At 46.0% G+C, this 14,673-nt stretch overlaps 2 protein-coding genes across 5 annotated transcripts in view; one reads left to right on the top strand and one right to left on the bottom strand.

Moving 5' to 3' along the window:
- Window positions 1–4,518, top strand: part of LOC121582523 (tight junction protein ZO-2) — a 54,934-nt gene extending 50,416 nt beyond the window's left edge. For both annotated transcript variants that reach the window (XM_041898384.2, XM_041898385.2), the window contains exons 21-24: window positions 488–589; window positions 713–1,003; window positions 2,795–2,880; window positions 3,051–4,518. In XM_041898384.2, coding sequence (XP_041754318.1) covers window positions 488–589; window positions 713–1,003; window positions 2,795–2,880; window positions 3,051–3,216 — 645 coding nt within the window. In that variant the 3' untranslated portion in view covers window positions 3,217–4,518. The remainder of the gene's footprint in view (window positions 1–487; window positions 590–712; window positions 1,004–2,794; window positions 2,881–3,050) is intronic.
- Window positions 3,899–14,448, bottom strand: LOC121582524 (amyloid-beta A4 precursor protein-binding family A member 1). Of its 3 annotated transcripts, XM_041898387.1 has the most exons (14): window positions 14,028–14,448; window positions 11,791–11,902; window positions 9,434–11,420; window positions 8,834–9,088; window positions 8,201–8,240; window positions 7,848–7,993; window positions 7,306–7,338; window positions 7,064–7,147; window positions 6,641–6,856; window positions 6,272–6,451; window positions 5,783–5,995; window positions 5,369–5,488; window positions 5,072–5,212; window positions 3,899–4,856 (listed from the first exon to the last, which is right to left on the bottom strand). In XM_041898387.1, the coding sequence occupies exons 3-14, from the start codon at window positions 11,345–11,347 to the stop codon at window positions 4,785–4,787; spliced, it is 3,414 nt and encodes a 1,137-aa protein (XP_041754321.1). In that variant the 5' UTR covers window positions 11,348–11,420; window positions 11,791–11,902; window positions 14,028–14,448; the 3' UTR covers window positions 3,899–4,784. The 3 variants fall into 3 exon arrangements, with proteins under 3 accessions (XP_041754321.1, XP_041754320.1, XP_041754322.1); XM_041898386.1 differs by lacking the exon at window positions 11,791–11,902; XM_041898388.2 differs by lacking the exon at window positions 11,791–11,902 and having other exon boundaries at window positions 6,641–6,853.
- Window positions 14,449–14,673: the final 225 nt, after the last annotated feature.

Here is a 14,673-nt window from a genome sequence, read left to right as displayed (position 1 = left end):
CTGTCAATCACTATCACTCACTGTCCATCTGTCAATCGCTCATTCAGTGTCAGAGTAGAGACTGGCATCTGTCTCTCTCCATCAACCTCCCTGTTAAAGGTGCACTGTACATAAATCACTCTGCCATTTCCTGGTTGCTAAAATTCTAATAGTTCTCCTAATTTCAGTTTATGTGACATAATAAGCAAGTATAATGTAGAGAATCATTGTACCATCAAAACCGCTGTGAAATATATTTTCCATAATCAAAAATATTGTATTTTCAACTGTTTTGAAGCTGGTGTACAAAACTGAAAGTAAAAGACGAATTTGGTTAGGGCGCCCAAAAAATCACATATTGCAACTTTTAAAGTATACTCCAATAATCTGTCAATCTCCCATTGTCAGTCAACAATCTTGACTTGTTGTATTGAACTAGTCTGTGTTTGTTGACATACTATCTGTATGTATATCTGTTGACATGTGTACATCCCTCCCCTCTCACTAGAGACCCCATCCTGCCCCCATACCTCGTATGAGGAGATCAGGGAGCAGAGAGGTGCTGAGAGACCCCAGTCCACCCCCCTCCTTCGTCCCTGAGCCCCCCAAGGTGAGAACCCCTTGAACCTCACCTTCCTAACCCACCATCACCTCTCAATCCCCTGAACCCAAACCCTGACCCACATCTTGCGCTTATAAGACTTACTAAGGTTACTATCCTCTTCTATTGCAGCAGATGAGGGTGCAGTCTCGCGGGGGCTATGACTCCCACTCCAGTAGCACCATTAGCAGCGACACTGCCGGGGGGCCCAAACCAGCCCCGCCCCCAGTGGCCCTCAAGCCCACCGTGGCCCTTAAGCCCACCCTGAGGGCGCTCAGCCAGTCGTCTGAGGACCACTCTGTCCCGGAGGGTGAGGACCCGGCCAACCGCTCCTTCATGGGCAAGGTGAAGGCCTTCGAAAAGATGGACCACCTGGCCAGAGCCCAGAGGATGCTGGAGCTCCAGGAGGCCGAGCATGCACGGGTCAGTACAACTGCTGGTGAAAACTAAGTATAGATGGATAGTAATGCTCCCAACAGTAAGATGTAATGCTTCATAAACAGAAACTAATGGAGCTATAGCATTCTGAGTGTAATCATGTCATATTCTGGTTAACTTTGCATTGCATGTACCCAAAGGTATATTCAAGTGCAGATGTTGCCTTATTAGTTTGTAATGTACAGTTCATTCGGAAAGTATTCAGACCCACATTTTGTTACGTAATTATTCTAAAATCAATCTACACACAATACCCCATAATGACAAAGCGAAAACGGGTTTTAATAAATATTTGCTAATTTATTAAAAATAAAAAACCAGAAATACCTTATTACATAAGTATTCAGACCCTTTGCTATTAGACTCGAAATTGAGCTCAGGTGCATCCTGTTTCCATTGATCATCCTTGAGATGTTTCTACAACTTGATTGGAGTCCACCTGTGGTAAATTAAATTGATTGATCAAACATGATTTGGAAAGGTACACACCTGTCTATATAAGGTCCCACAGTTGACAGTGCATGTCAGAGCAAAAACCAAGCCATGAGGTCGAAGGAATTGTACGCAGAGCTCCGAGACAGGATTGTGTAGAGACACAGATCTGGGGAAGGGTACCAAAACATTTCTGCAGCATTGAAGGTCCCCAAGAACACAGTGGCCTCCATTCTTAAATGAAATACGTTTTGAACCACCAAGACTCTTCCTAGAGCTGGCCGCCCGGCCAAACTGAGCAATCGGGGGAGAAGGACCTTGGTCAGGGAGGTGACCAAGAACCTGATGGTCACTCTGACAGAGCTCCAAAGTTCCTCTGTGGAGATGGGAGAACCTTCCAGAAGGACAACCATCTCTGCCGCACTCCAAGAATCAGGCCGTTATGGTAGAGTGGCCAGACGGAAGCCATTCCTCAGTAAAAGACACATGACAGCCTGCTTGGAGTTTGCCAAAAGGCACCTAAAGGACTCCGACCATGAGAAACAAGATTTTCTAGTCTGATGAAACCAAGATTGAACTCTTTGGACTGAATGCCAAGCGTCACGTCTGAAGGAAACCTGGCACCATCCCTACGGTGAAGCATGGTGGTAGCAGCATCATGCTGTGGGGATGCTTTTCAGGGGCAGGGACTGGGAGACTAGTCAGGATCGAGGAAAAGATGAACAGAGAAAAGTATAGCGAGATCCTTGATGAAAACCTGCTCCAGAGCACTCAGGATCTCAGACTGGGGCGACGGTTCACCTTCCAACAGGACAACGACCCTAAGCACACAGCCAAGACAATGCAGGAGTGGCTTCGGGAAAAGTCTCAATGTCTTTGAGTGGCCAAGCCAGAGCCCGGACTTGAACCCGATCGAACATCTCTGGAGAGACCTGGAAATAGCTGTGCAGCGATGCTCCCCATCCAACCTGACAGAGTTTGAGAGGATCTGCATAGAATAATGGGAGATACTCCCCAAAACAGGTGTGCCAAACTTGTAGCGTCATACCTAAGAAGACTCTGGCTGTAATCGCTGCCAAAGGTGCTTCAACAAAGTACTTATGTAAATGTGATATTTCTGTTTTTTTATTTTTTATAAATTTGCTGAAAATTTATAAAAACCTGTTTTTGATTTGTCATTATAGGGTATTGTGTGTAGATTGATGAGGAATAAAAACAATGTAATCAATTTTAGAATAAGGCTGTAACATAACAACGTGGAAAAACTGAAGGGGTCTGAATACTTTCCGAATGCACTGTATGTAATTTGGCATAACTGGGCCTCCTCCTGATCTCTGACTGTAGCTGGAAATAGCCCAGAAGCATCCAGACATCTATGCAGTCCCAGTGAAACTACCAAAGCCCAACCACAACCGCCCACAGCCTATAGGGTAAGTTCATATATTAACCTTGTCTGTCACCACACAAATTAGAATTTTTACTGAACTTTCCACTGCCTGTCATGGGTTGGGTTCAGGTTGTGTTGAATGCTTTTTTTTTCAGACTTGATGCACAACAATCAGAATTAACTCAAATGTATTTCTCGCTCTCCTATGTCCAGCTCCAGCTCCAACCCAGAGCCCCAGACCCCATCCTCCAGGCCACCGTACTCTGAGAGCAGGGGTCACTACGACGACGATGAGGAAGAGTACCGCAGACAGCTGGCCGACCAAACCAGACGAGGCTACTACAGCAACCCCCAGAAATACAAAGACACTGAGCTGTAGGAAAGACGGACCCACCTATCACACCCTACCGTTCTCACCCAATCAGGGAGGCCCTCACTGTGCTCACTCAAACAGCCTAGTGTTATGGTTGCCTGTTCTGTGGCCCAACCTAGTGGGAGAAGGATATATCCTGTTCCTTGTGACCACTAACCAGATATGTGTCCTGACCTTGACCATTTGTTTGCCTCACTATGTGGATGGTGTATCGGCCTTTTAACCTCCCAACCCCACAATGTCTACCCTGCTGGGTTGTGTTTGATCTTCACCCCCAACCCCTCAGTCATATATGTCCAAACCAATAGAGTACGAGTACCCTCTGTTTTTGTTTTTTTATAAACCTTACATTTCAGTGTGTGTATGTATATATATATATATATATATATATATATTTTATCTTTATACATCTTAAGCATTCTTTGTTACATTAAAATACAAACATATTTGGACAGACACAGGATATTCTGTGTCTACTGCTGCTCTATATGGTCTGCTAGTGGCGTTAACTAGTGGTGGAGAATCTAGCCTTTATCCTTTTAAATCATGCATTGCATACCCTTTTGATTTACTCTACACTTGGACATTCGGTCTCCTTAAATACTAGAGATCAGCACATACAAAGTGCCTTTAGCTCTGAAAGTGTAACAATGTCCGATCACTGAAAGAACAAACAAGCAGTCAGCACTTGTGATGGGCAAAATATGCCAGTTTACTTCTCTGTATTAGCTGCATACATACAACCTGAGACAATCACATTTTTATGGCATATACAGTATATACGTACTAAATAGGGGACAGTCTTTTTTTTACCTGGGTGTAACAGGAGAGTGATTCTTACTGTCTTTGCTCTACATGTCTGTATTCCTCTACTATCTTTGAGTCATGTTCCTCAGGCGGCTGAAATCGACTGTAGGGAGTTAACTTTCTCAAACAAATATACATACATAAATAACAACTTTCACTTGTGTCTTAGTTCATTCTCTAAATAAAGGTGACAGTGCTGTGTGTATTTCTAATGCAGCCTCAAGCAGGATGGCTTCTGGGAGTTAATTCAACCAGGCACAAATTATAGCACAGCTGCAACATCTAACATTAAGGACATTGCCTTTGCTTTGCAGAGTTACATATTTTTACATGCAAGCCTGAATTTATTTTTTGGGTACAATGAAAAGCTCACATTTTGGTTACCATGCCCCTATGGAGACAGTTTGCATGTTTATAATTATTGTAGTACATTCATAGGACTCTGAAAGACCAAATGCATTCCTTGCTCTAAGTTCTTCTTAAATATGCACATTAAATTCACAGTTGTCTTTGGTTATTGATCAAACACATCACATTTATACTCTGTCTGGTAAATTAATCTGTGCCTTCTTACTTCAGCGATGCACCTTTCATATATATTATGAAAACTGATTCAGATTAAGGCAAGTCAGTGCTGAGAGAAATGAAGAAAAATGTTTCAAGCACACAGTGAGACAACGTGAAAAACCAATGAATACATGGTTAATAAATAAATTCATGTAACTAAATAAAATGATAGTAAAATCCTCTTAATGTGGACAGCAGTCTCAGATGTAGACTGGCTGTTCCTGGGCAGTCAGCAGACGGTACATGGCTGCAGGCATAGTCTTCATGTGGATCTGCAGCACAAAGAAATAACACATAGGTTGCATAACCAGAGACCTGCTACACAGCCGGGCATGAGGTTTCCTGCTGTTCTCAAAAATTAATCATAGCACCATTTACAGATTCAATTAGGATTATTTCAACTCATTACTGAATTGACTGAGTTCGAATAGATTGACCCTCAACCCTGGACTGTAGTACATTCTAGCTGTTAAGTGTGTTCTCATACTTCTCCCACTGCATTAGATAGGATGTGAACAATCTTCTCATGAGGCGTGGCCACCACACTCTGGCCGTTGATCTCAATGATGCGATGACCGACGCGGACACCCCCTCTCTCAGCAATGCCCCCCCTCATCAGGCTGCAGATCTGTAGAGGAAGGAGAGAGGGACACTGAAACAGCTGATAATGAAAACTACAATCTGTGTAAAAAAATGATTGTACAATAGTAAGAGAAACAGAACAACCATAGAGGATTCAAAACTAGGAGACATCTGTATTGGTTTCTATTGTCATGGTACCCACAATCCCATTCTGTACGCTGAAGCCCAGCTGGTATCTGAGGTCTGGTCTGCGGATCAGAACCATGGTGACGGGGGGACACCTGACGATGTTCAACTTGATCCTGCACTGGGCCTTCAGACCCTGGAGAGGAGAGATGGACATTTAGGGGAGGATTGTAACAGGAGGTAACATCCAAGACCAGAGGGAAAGAAATGCAGATGCTTGCAGCACTGCCTGGTCAAGCAGTCTCAATTGTTTTCAATGTGTGCTGGCTTGCAGAGGGGCAGACTAGATTAAGGTTGACAACCATGTGTATCTGCATTTTCAGCAGAAATGCACAGTTGGGCTGCAGTGACACAGAAAAGGAGAGGATACCGCGGAAAGAGACTTCAGGAAAGGTAAAAGAACACAGAAAGAGAAACGAAAAAGACAGACCTTAATGATACTCTGGCAGGTGGAGAGGGGCAGTCCAACCAGACTGGTTCCATTGATGGTCATGATTTGGTCACCAATGTTGAGTCGACCAGACTTCTCCGCTGGCCCAGAATGCATCATGCTAGCAATGATGACAGTGGGCAGGATAGAGCCCCAGCCTGACTCCACTATGACCACCCCCAGCATCTCTCCCTTCTGCTTCTCGATGTAAACCTGAGGTAGGATACACAGAACACTAAGATATACCACTACTTACACCACTATGGTCAATGCAACTGTGTTCACTTGAATGCCTTCATAGTTGTAGTTAGCATTCTGACTGCAATAAGGACACAATTTGTCAATTTGTTACATTAACAAGAAAGGTTGTGTATTATAGGTCTACCTCGTACTGAATTAGATGTAATAGACATATCCACCATTGGTCTAAAATCCCATATCAAACAACTAAGCACACAACACTGGCCTGCCCCCTGGTGGTTGACTCACATCTCTGCAGTTCTCTGACTTGGAGAAGTGGATGAGGTCATCGTTGTACATGTCCTGAGTGTTGAGCAGGTCGCTGTACTCCCTCTGACTCAGGTCCTCTGGGTCGATGCCATTGGCCCGCAGGAACTCCTGGTACGCCACACTGAATGCCTGGCCAATGGACTGGGCTATGAGCTGGGCCTGGACAGAGAGAAAGAGAGGCATCATACACACTGGATGAATACGAAAACATGCACATATTATCACATTGTAATATGTAATACAATTCCTACATCCACACACTTGTGTCTGAGTCAAACAGATCATTTGTAAACACACACATACACTCAAGCACAACACACACACACACACGCACACACACGCACTTACATCCTCTGACTCAAACACGTGGCAGACCATCCTGTACTGGGGGCGGTCGTCGCGGGCAGGGCTGGTTGTGTGGTCAGAGTGGTCAGTGGTATGGTTCAAGTTTTCCTGAGCACTCCTGGAGCGTACCATCTTCCCCCTGGCCATCAGCACCACCATGTTGCCTATGTCAGCGATGTATGAGATGGTCCTCAGAGGCAGGTCCATCATGGACTCCTGCTAGGAACACAGGATAAGGATGTAGTTATGTGGCTGTAGAGCGAAAGAGAGGTGTTTGGCAGTATAGTATGTGGGTGTAGTTTAGGTGTGTGTGGTAGCAGTGACTACTGGTGAGAGGTGCGTTTGATAACTTGTAATGTTGGAATTACTAATACAATAGATTGTTTGGTGCCTGCAACATAGTGGTGAATAGTATACAGTATTTACCTGAGTGTCTGTGTTCAGCACTTTGATCCTCTGTGTAGACATGAAGAGATCCACTTCAGTGGAGGAAGGAACCTCATCCTCAGTCTGCACATTTAGGGACATAGGAGAGCAGCATTTCAACAACTTAAGACTTTATTTACAACCATAACAGACAAGCAGAAAATATGACTTACTTATAATAATAAAAAGACACAGAACAAACAGTAGAAAAATATGTTACAGCCGTAACACTGTCACTATACCTTCTTTCTGTTTTTAGCTTGCTTTTGGGCAGTCTGCCGTATGGAATAGCAAAAGCAATAGAGACAGAGAGATAGAGAGAACAAGAGAGAGCGTTCAAGACAACGCTCAGTAAAAAACAGTAAGATGGGGCGTGTGTGATGTTAGCTGTCTATCACATCTGACAAAAGTTACTGGTCCAGAATTTATAAAGCAAACATCCTCAGAAGTTGCCCCTTTATCAATGTGATATGAGCACCCCTCAAGAAACAAACAGACTGAACGTGTTAACAACATACACTAACTGACAGATGCCCTGGGCATTCTTCAATGCTTGTTTATGGACATGAAATAATGTTACTTGGCAGATCTATCAATAACTATTCAGTAAAAATGTAATGCACATAATGATACGACTCTAAGGACATGATAATGATTATCTATCAAAAATCTTACTGCCTTAATAGTGGTCCCTTAAAAGATGGAATAATGAAGGAAGGAGAAAGGAAAATGAGGGGAGAGAATTCGGTCCTAGTTGATATTGACCCCTATGTGTGACTCTCACCCTGACACGGCTCATAGCCTCCTGGGCCTGCTGCATGCGGGCAGTCTTAGTGGGCGTCCTCTCTGACAGCAGGTGGGTGGAGCCCAGGTAGCTGGCTGCAAAGATGATGCCATCGATCAGGTCCTCTGGGTCACATGGCCCTGGGACTATAGACAAGACGGTCATTGAGGCTGGGTACAATCAATAGTCATCATAAATTACAATGTTTGTACATTAGATTTCAGTGAAAACATACCACTGCTCCTGACTTGTTCCATAATGTAATTTGAATGCCTTTATAACACAGCAGCTTTATCTCCAAGAATACACTCCTTCTCCTTTCTCACTAATAATCCTCCAACTGAGACACTCACCTTCCACGTATGTGGGGAAGGAGGGCATACTCCTCCGGATCTGAAATGGAAATAGACCGGAATATTACGGATATACATCAGTAATGGTGATGATGACAGTAATAGCAGAATAGCACTTCCTTAAACCTCAGTCATCTCTTTTCATAGTAGTGCGTGTGAAACGCAGATTAGCGTTTTTCGTCTTGAATCTGCTAACCCTAATGTCTAACCTTAAAGGGATACTTCGGGATTTTGGCCTTTTATCTACTTCCCCATAGTCAGATGAACTTGTGGATACCATTTTTATGTCTCTGTGTCCAGTATGAAGGAAGTTAGAGGCAGTTTCTCAAGCCAATGCTAACTAGCAATAGCGCGATGACTGGAAGTTTATGGGTATCTGCGAGCATGCATAGACTTCCAGCCATTGCGCTAACGCTAGTTAGCAACTTCCTTCAAACTGCACCCAGGCATATAAAAATGGTATCCACGAGTTCATCTGACTCTGGGGAAGTAGATAAAGGGCCTCATTGCCAACTTCCCAAAGAGCAATTTTTTGTTTGCATTACTTTTTACAATATAGCCAATTTTGACTTTGCAGCTGGCCTAAGGGGAAATCGTCAACCGCGTGTGAAACAGTTTACAGCAGTCACTTACCTCCTCAATGGATGGCGGCCTCGGCGGTTCCCTCTGCTCTCTATGCTCCCTGTGCTGTACCTGGTGTGTTCTGGAGGACTCTGCCCTCACAGGCTCTGGGACTGGCACCGGAACTCGGGCTGGGGCTGGAACTCGGGCTGGGGATGGGGCTGGAACTCGGGCTGGGGATGGGGCTGGAACTCGGGCTGGGGATGGGGCTGGAACACGGACTGGAACTGTGTCAGGAACTGGAACTGGGGTATAGCGTGAAGGTGACTGAGAGAGTTTAAGAGATACATAGAGAGAACATCATTAACTGAAGTTTTCTGGTGGCACATTTAAACAGATCAGAGTAAATAACATTATTGCCACTGAGTTGTTCACTACACTTTTTTTGTTGTAAGATTATATATATTTTTGTAAACAATACAAAACATATACATACAAACGACAACATCACACAAACATCAACTACACCACACCTGCCCAGACCCACATGCTCACACCCCCATAGAGTTGTTCACGATTATCATTGACGCAATGATCACCTGACGCAACTCAACTATGTAAACACTTCAAACCAATGATTTCCATTGTAATCCAGAGCTGGCTCATACTCACACTCACGTTGCCTCCCGGTGGCTGCTGTGGGGAATTCTCCTCCTCAGTAGGACTGACCTCCTGCCTCATCACCCACACAGGCTCTATGGGCTGGTCAGGAGTGTAGGGCGAGCGCACCGTCTTAGTCTTCACCTCCTCTATGGCCTCTCGGATGTCCCTGATGGCCAGAGAGATGGCATTCCCTGAGCCCCTGACACTGTCCTCTGAGGGGCCTTCCGCTGGAGGTCTGAGCTCCATCCCAGCCTGCTCATCCTGTAACTCGCCTGAACTAAGCTGCCCAGAGCTGGGACACTCTGACTGGGTTTCACCCTGCACATTCCTGGGAGGTGGCCCCAGGCTTTGAGAACGGGGGCTTTCTTTAAGGCTGTCGGCTTCCCCATCAGACGTAGTGTCATCGTAGTGGTGCAGTCTTGAGCCGACTGAGCGACCCTGCCAAGGGGGGTTGGTTTGTGGTAACCCCACATCCCTACCTGGCCAGGAGGCACAGGGCTGTGGATCAGTGGTAGGCTCAGTGTCTGGAGCTCCCTTATAAACATGCTTCCTCTGTCTACAACTATAGGGCTCTGGGTAGGGTTCTGCATATGGCTCATCAGGGTCGGCCTCAGATCTCCTGTGGAGCTCTCTGTCTGGATAATTAATCAATTTCAAGGGTTCAGGGAAAGACTGGGGATAGGATTTTGCGTAGGGTTCTGTGTAGGATTCTGTGATGGATTCTGACTGTGGGTAGGACTCATTATAAAATTCTGCATAGGTCTTAGGATACGAGTCTGTGAAGGTGAAGGATTCGGAATGGGACAGTGGAGAATCAGTGCAGCTCTCATCGTCAGGCATTATGTCCGTGTCGTGGGTGGGGCTTGGGCTAAACTCGTCACTACATTGGTCCGAGAACTCAGACTGAAGTGGAGGGGGCGAGAATAGAGATGGAGAGGTGGGTGGTGATTGGTGAGGAGGTGGGCTCAGGGGCGGAGCCTCCATGCTTAGAGAGGCAGCACTATCAGTGTCAGAACAGTGGCCATTTGTTCCGTCTTCCTGGTTGTCCTTTCCCAGATCCCTCTCTTTTTTGTCCTCTTCCCCCAGACTCGTCTCTTTTAGGTCCCCTTCTCCATGGCCCCCCTCCCCCTGGTTCCACTCTAGGTCTGTCTGGATGTCAAATCCACTCTGAGTACTAACAGACTGAGTTATGGATGAACTGCACCCTTCCTCCTCATCCTCCTGAGGCTGGGGAGACTCTATGTTGGTAAGGGGTGGTGGCAGCTCTTGAGGAGGGAGATCAGAGGCAGGGGGACATGGTGTGTGGTGTGTGGGGGTAAGAGTACCAGCAGTAAGGTCAGATGCTCCACTGGCCTGTGTGTGGTGGGGTGGAGGGGAGTACGGGGGGTGCTGCTGCTTCATTGCCGCAGGACCAGTCATGTCACTCTGAACAGTCAGAGAAGCGTCAGATGACCATTGATGTGGAAACGGCGGGTCGTGGGTCTCTTGGACGTCTCTCGGCGGCTGTCTCTGTCTGTGAACTCTGACCCTGGGCACCCCCTGGCGGCGGTAGCGGGCCACACCAGGTCGGGGCGGCTGGGTGTGGCGAGAAGGCTCCATGACCACTCCCTCCCCCTGTCTGGACAGGCCCTGCCCTGAGGGGGAACGCCTACGGTGCCGTGGGGGGCCGCGGCCCGAGCCTTGGTGTGGAATAGGAGGGTGATGATGGTGATGGTGATGAAGATAAGGATCCTGCCCGTCCTGACCAAGCATTTGGCAGGGTCTCCAACTTCTCCGGACAGGGACCCCCTCTCCTCTTCCTCCTCCTCCTCCTCCTCCTCCTCCTGCTGTGCCGTTGGGCTGCCTGTTTTTGGGAGCAGCTGGAGCCTTCTGCTCCTCCCCCACATAATCACCTAGCCCCTCCCCCTGCTGCTTGTGGCTCATCGCTCTGCTGTAATCTGTTTACGTACAGAACATGGTCCTTCCGTCTCCAAGGAAACACCACTCACAGCACTGCCTGCAGGGTAACAGGAAACTCATGTGAACAGATAGGTCATAGTTCAGAGGTCATGGATGAAACAGCAGGGTCAGGAAGGCTTGTCTACAACCAGGAGACTGTGATTGTGTTTTGAGAGTGAGTGAGTGAGTGAGTGAGTGAGTGAGTGAGTGAGTGAGTGAGAGAGCACCACTGTGGTTATGAAGTATGTCTATGTATCGCTCTCCCAAAATCCATTTTAATGTCAATTCTATCCTCAATTTTGGTAAAAGGAAAATATTGAGATCTGCCAATACCCCACACATCTACATAGTACAAAGCACACACACACAGAATAGATCCTGACAGATAAGAAGCTGCAGGGCTCCCTGTTCTCCAGGGTAAAACCTACATCCCAGGGATTCATCTGGGTGTGTTTCATCTCAGGCACCACGCCACACCACCACAGCACAGCAGCTGGCATGAGGGATGAGGAGGAGGGACAAAGCCCCGGCACCACCAACCTGAGAGAGAGGAGGCTGGGCTGAATACTGAACTGTATGCTCAGTGTACAGAATATTGATGTCTGAACTCTGGATAAATTGTGCAGTATACTCAGCATCAGTCAGTATACTGACTTCAAAGTATAGTATAGGATTAGTTTTCACAATTTTTCAGGTACAGTATTCTGTAGCTTTAAGAGCTATATGATTCTGTACTGTATGAATTAATGAGAGTAGCTCAAATGCAAATTGGATGGATACAGAAAGCAGAGAATGTACAGATTTAATATAGGCTGGATAGCTGAGTGGCGACTAGGGGCAGAGGTTAATGTAGAACCTCAGGATGAAAAGTCATCTGAGTGCAGGCAAAAACAGACAGAGAGAAGACATATGAGGAGGACAAAGAGTGCAGATTATATGTTAGATTTATGCCCTTTCCCCTGTGCTTGGTGCTGCTGACTGGGCGGGCACCTGGGGGGCAGTGCCCGGGTCACAGATGGTCTGGCTGTGGGCAACATGGGCCAGGCAGCCGGGCCGGCGGAGGGAGCAGTGACCTGTGTACTGCTCCTCCATCTGTCAGGGCTCCAGTGAAAGCCCCAGAGAGGGGATTAACCAAGCCATTAACTCACTGATCTTACGCTAGCCTAACACACACACACACACACAAGACAAGGCCAATGTTAAAACAGTGTTTACATGTAGCATCAATAGGTCTATTGGTTACATTTTGATGACATGTTTGTTGTTTTAGCAGTACAGGATTAATGCATAAGCAAGGTGGTGTGATGACTGAAAAAAGCTTGTATTCAAGTCCCACGTTTTATGGCCGCAGGGAGGACATTTTTAAAAAGCTGCCTGAATGTGAGGAAATTAAAAGGGTGGGAAAGCAGGTACCTTGTGACAAATACTCTTATTTTCATTGGAAGCAGCCCAATGGTAGGCTATGTTATTCATGCAATACAATTGCAGTGACGACCAGCATTATAAGAGACAAATTAAAATAGAAAACTGTACAGAACAAAAATATAAACACAACATCTAAAGTGTTGGTCCCATGTTTCATGAGCTGAAATAAAATATTCCAGAAATGTTCCATACACACAAAAAGCTTATTTCTCTCAAATGTTGTGTACAAATTTGTTTACATCCCTGTTAGTGAGCATTTATCCTTTGCCAAGATAATCCATCCACCTGACAGGTGTGGCATATCAAGAAGATGATTAAACAGCATGATCATTACACAGGTGCACCTTGTGCTTGGAACAATAAAAGGCCACTCTAAAATGTGCAGTTCTGTCACACAACACAATGCTACAGATGTCTAAAGTTTTGAGGGAGTGTATTTCTGTCTGCCCAGGACCTACACATCCGTCTTCTTCACCTGTGGGATCGTCTGAGGAGGGGGAGGGGTGGTGCTGAGGAGTATTTCTGTCTGTAATAAAGCCCCTTTGTGGGGGAAAATCTTATTCTGATTGGCTGGGCCTGGCTCCCCAGTGGGTGGGCCTATGCCCTCCCAGGCCCACCCATGGCTGCGCCCCTGCCCAGTCATGTGAAATCCATAGATTAGGGCCTAATGCATTTATTTCAATTGACGGATTTCCTTATATGAACTGTAACTCAGTAAAATCTTTGAAATTGTTGCATGTTGCGTTTATATTTTTGTTCAGTATAAGTTATAGGCCTATGTGGAATAACGTGGCTTTTCATCCTCGATATGTCCGGAGTCGGGACAGAACAGTCACAACACTATTCTATAGGATGAGAAAGCGCTCTCCCGATTCTGTCACCCTGTGTCACAGCCCAAAAGGAAAGCAAACTGAGTAGGCGCTCGATCCTGCGATTAAATAAGACATTTTTGTTATTGACAACTGCGCTACGAATGGGCATCATATTTAAAAAAAATTATTTTTAAAGCATGCACCTGTCTGAATGTCCGACGACGATGAAAGGCTCTACAATGTGACACATATCTAATGAAATTATCCATTTGACAGCTTATTTTCATGGTCAAATAATCGGCGCCGCTGGTAGGCTACCTTCATCCATCCCATTCCAATCAATTGACTACAGACGGAATACCGTCGAGATGCCAGTCGCTGTCATGTTAATCGTTGCTCTATCTCCTGGATGATAAATAGCCTCTTACCTGTTCGTCACTAGGAATGGGTTGGTCGCGTAACAATCCGTTTCACCATTTTTGCTGGTCCCTCTGTCCCTTCAGACAATTTGCATGGATTAGGCCTGAGCGGTCAACTCCTCCTGATCGTGACATCAGAGCCGATTACCGATGCACAAAGCGCCTTTTAAAGACTGCTGTGTTTCAACATAATATTGACGGTGCTGCACCGGCCGTATTCAGCCTCTTTGTAGGCAAAACTGCTGTGTGCCCTGCACCACTTTTTCGTGAGCGCAATGAGATATCAGAACCCGCCAATTCTCCCCTTCCCGAAATGCACCTGGGGCTGAGAAACACCTGTGTAGACTAAGCAAAATATCCACACCACCGTGTCAACCATACAAAACAAATTATTCAAGGACACTCGCTCACAGTATTTTATCAGAATATACTAGGCTATATATAGGCTGTGGGCAACGTTATCTAGGGAGAACACTATTCCCTAGAACGCACTCGCACCTCAGTCACCGTGACAACATGTGACTGAAGATACTGATGTGAGTAGTAACCATGGTAATGGTATCCAATCTCTGATCATCACCCCTCCCCCAGTAGCGGTGTGTGGGTAAAATCACTTGGGAAGCCAAGCCAGGAAAATGTGCCATATTACAACCTA

This window comes from Coregonus clupeaformis, unplaced genomic scaffold (genome assembly GCF_020615455.1).
Source record: "Coregonus clupeaformis isolate EN_2021a unplaced genomic scaffold, ASM2061545v1 scaf0448, whole genome shotgun sequence".
In the NCBI taxonomy this organism is placed as follows: domain Eukaryota; kingdom Metazoa; phylum Chordata; class Actinopteri; order Salmoniformes; family Salmonidae; genus Coregonus; species Coregonus clupeaformis.
This window is presented reverse-complemented; position numbering and strand designations above follow the sequence as displayed.

Coding starts and splice junctions, on each gene's coding strand:
- LOC121582524 (XM_041898387.1), bottom strand. CDS start 11,347: ATGAGCCACAAGCAGCAGGGGGAGGGGCTAGGTGATTATGTGGGGGAG. Junction 7,339..7,847: donor AGGCTATGAGCCGTGTCAGG/GTGAGAGTCACA, acceptor TCCATACGGCAG/ACTGCCCAAAAGCAAGCTAA. Junction 4,857..5,071: donor TATCTAATGCAGTGGGAGAA/GTATGAGAACAC, acceptor TTTGTGCTGCAG/ATCCACATGAAGACTATGCC.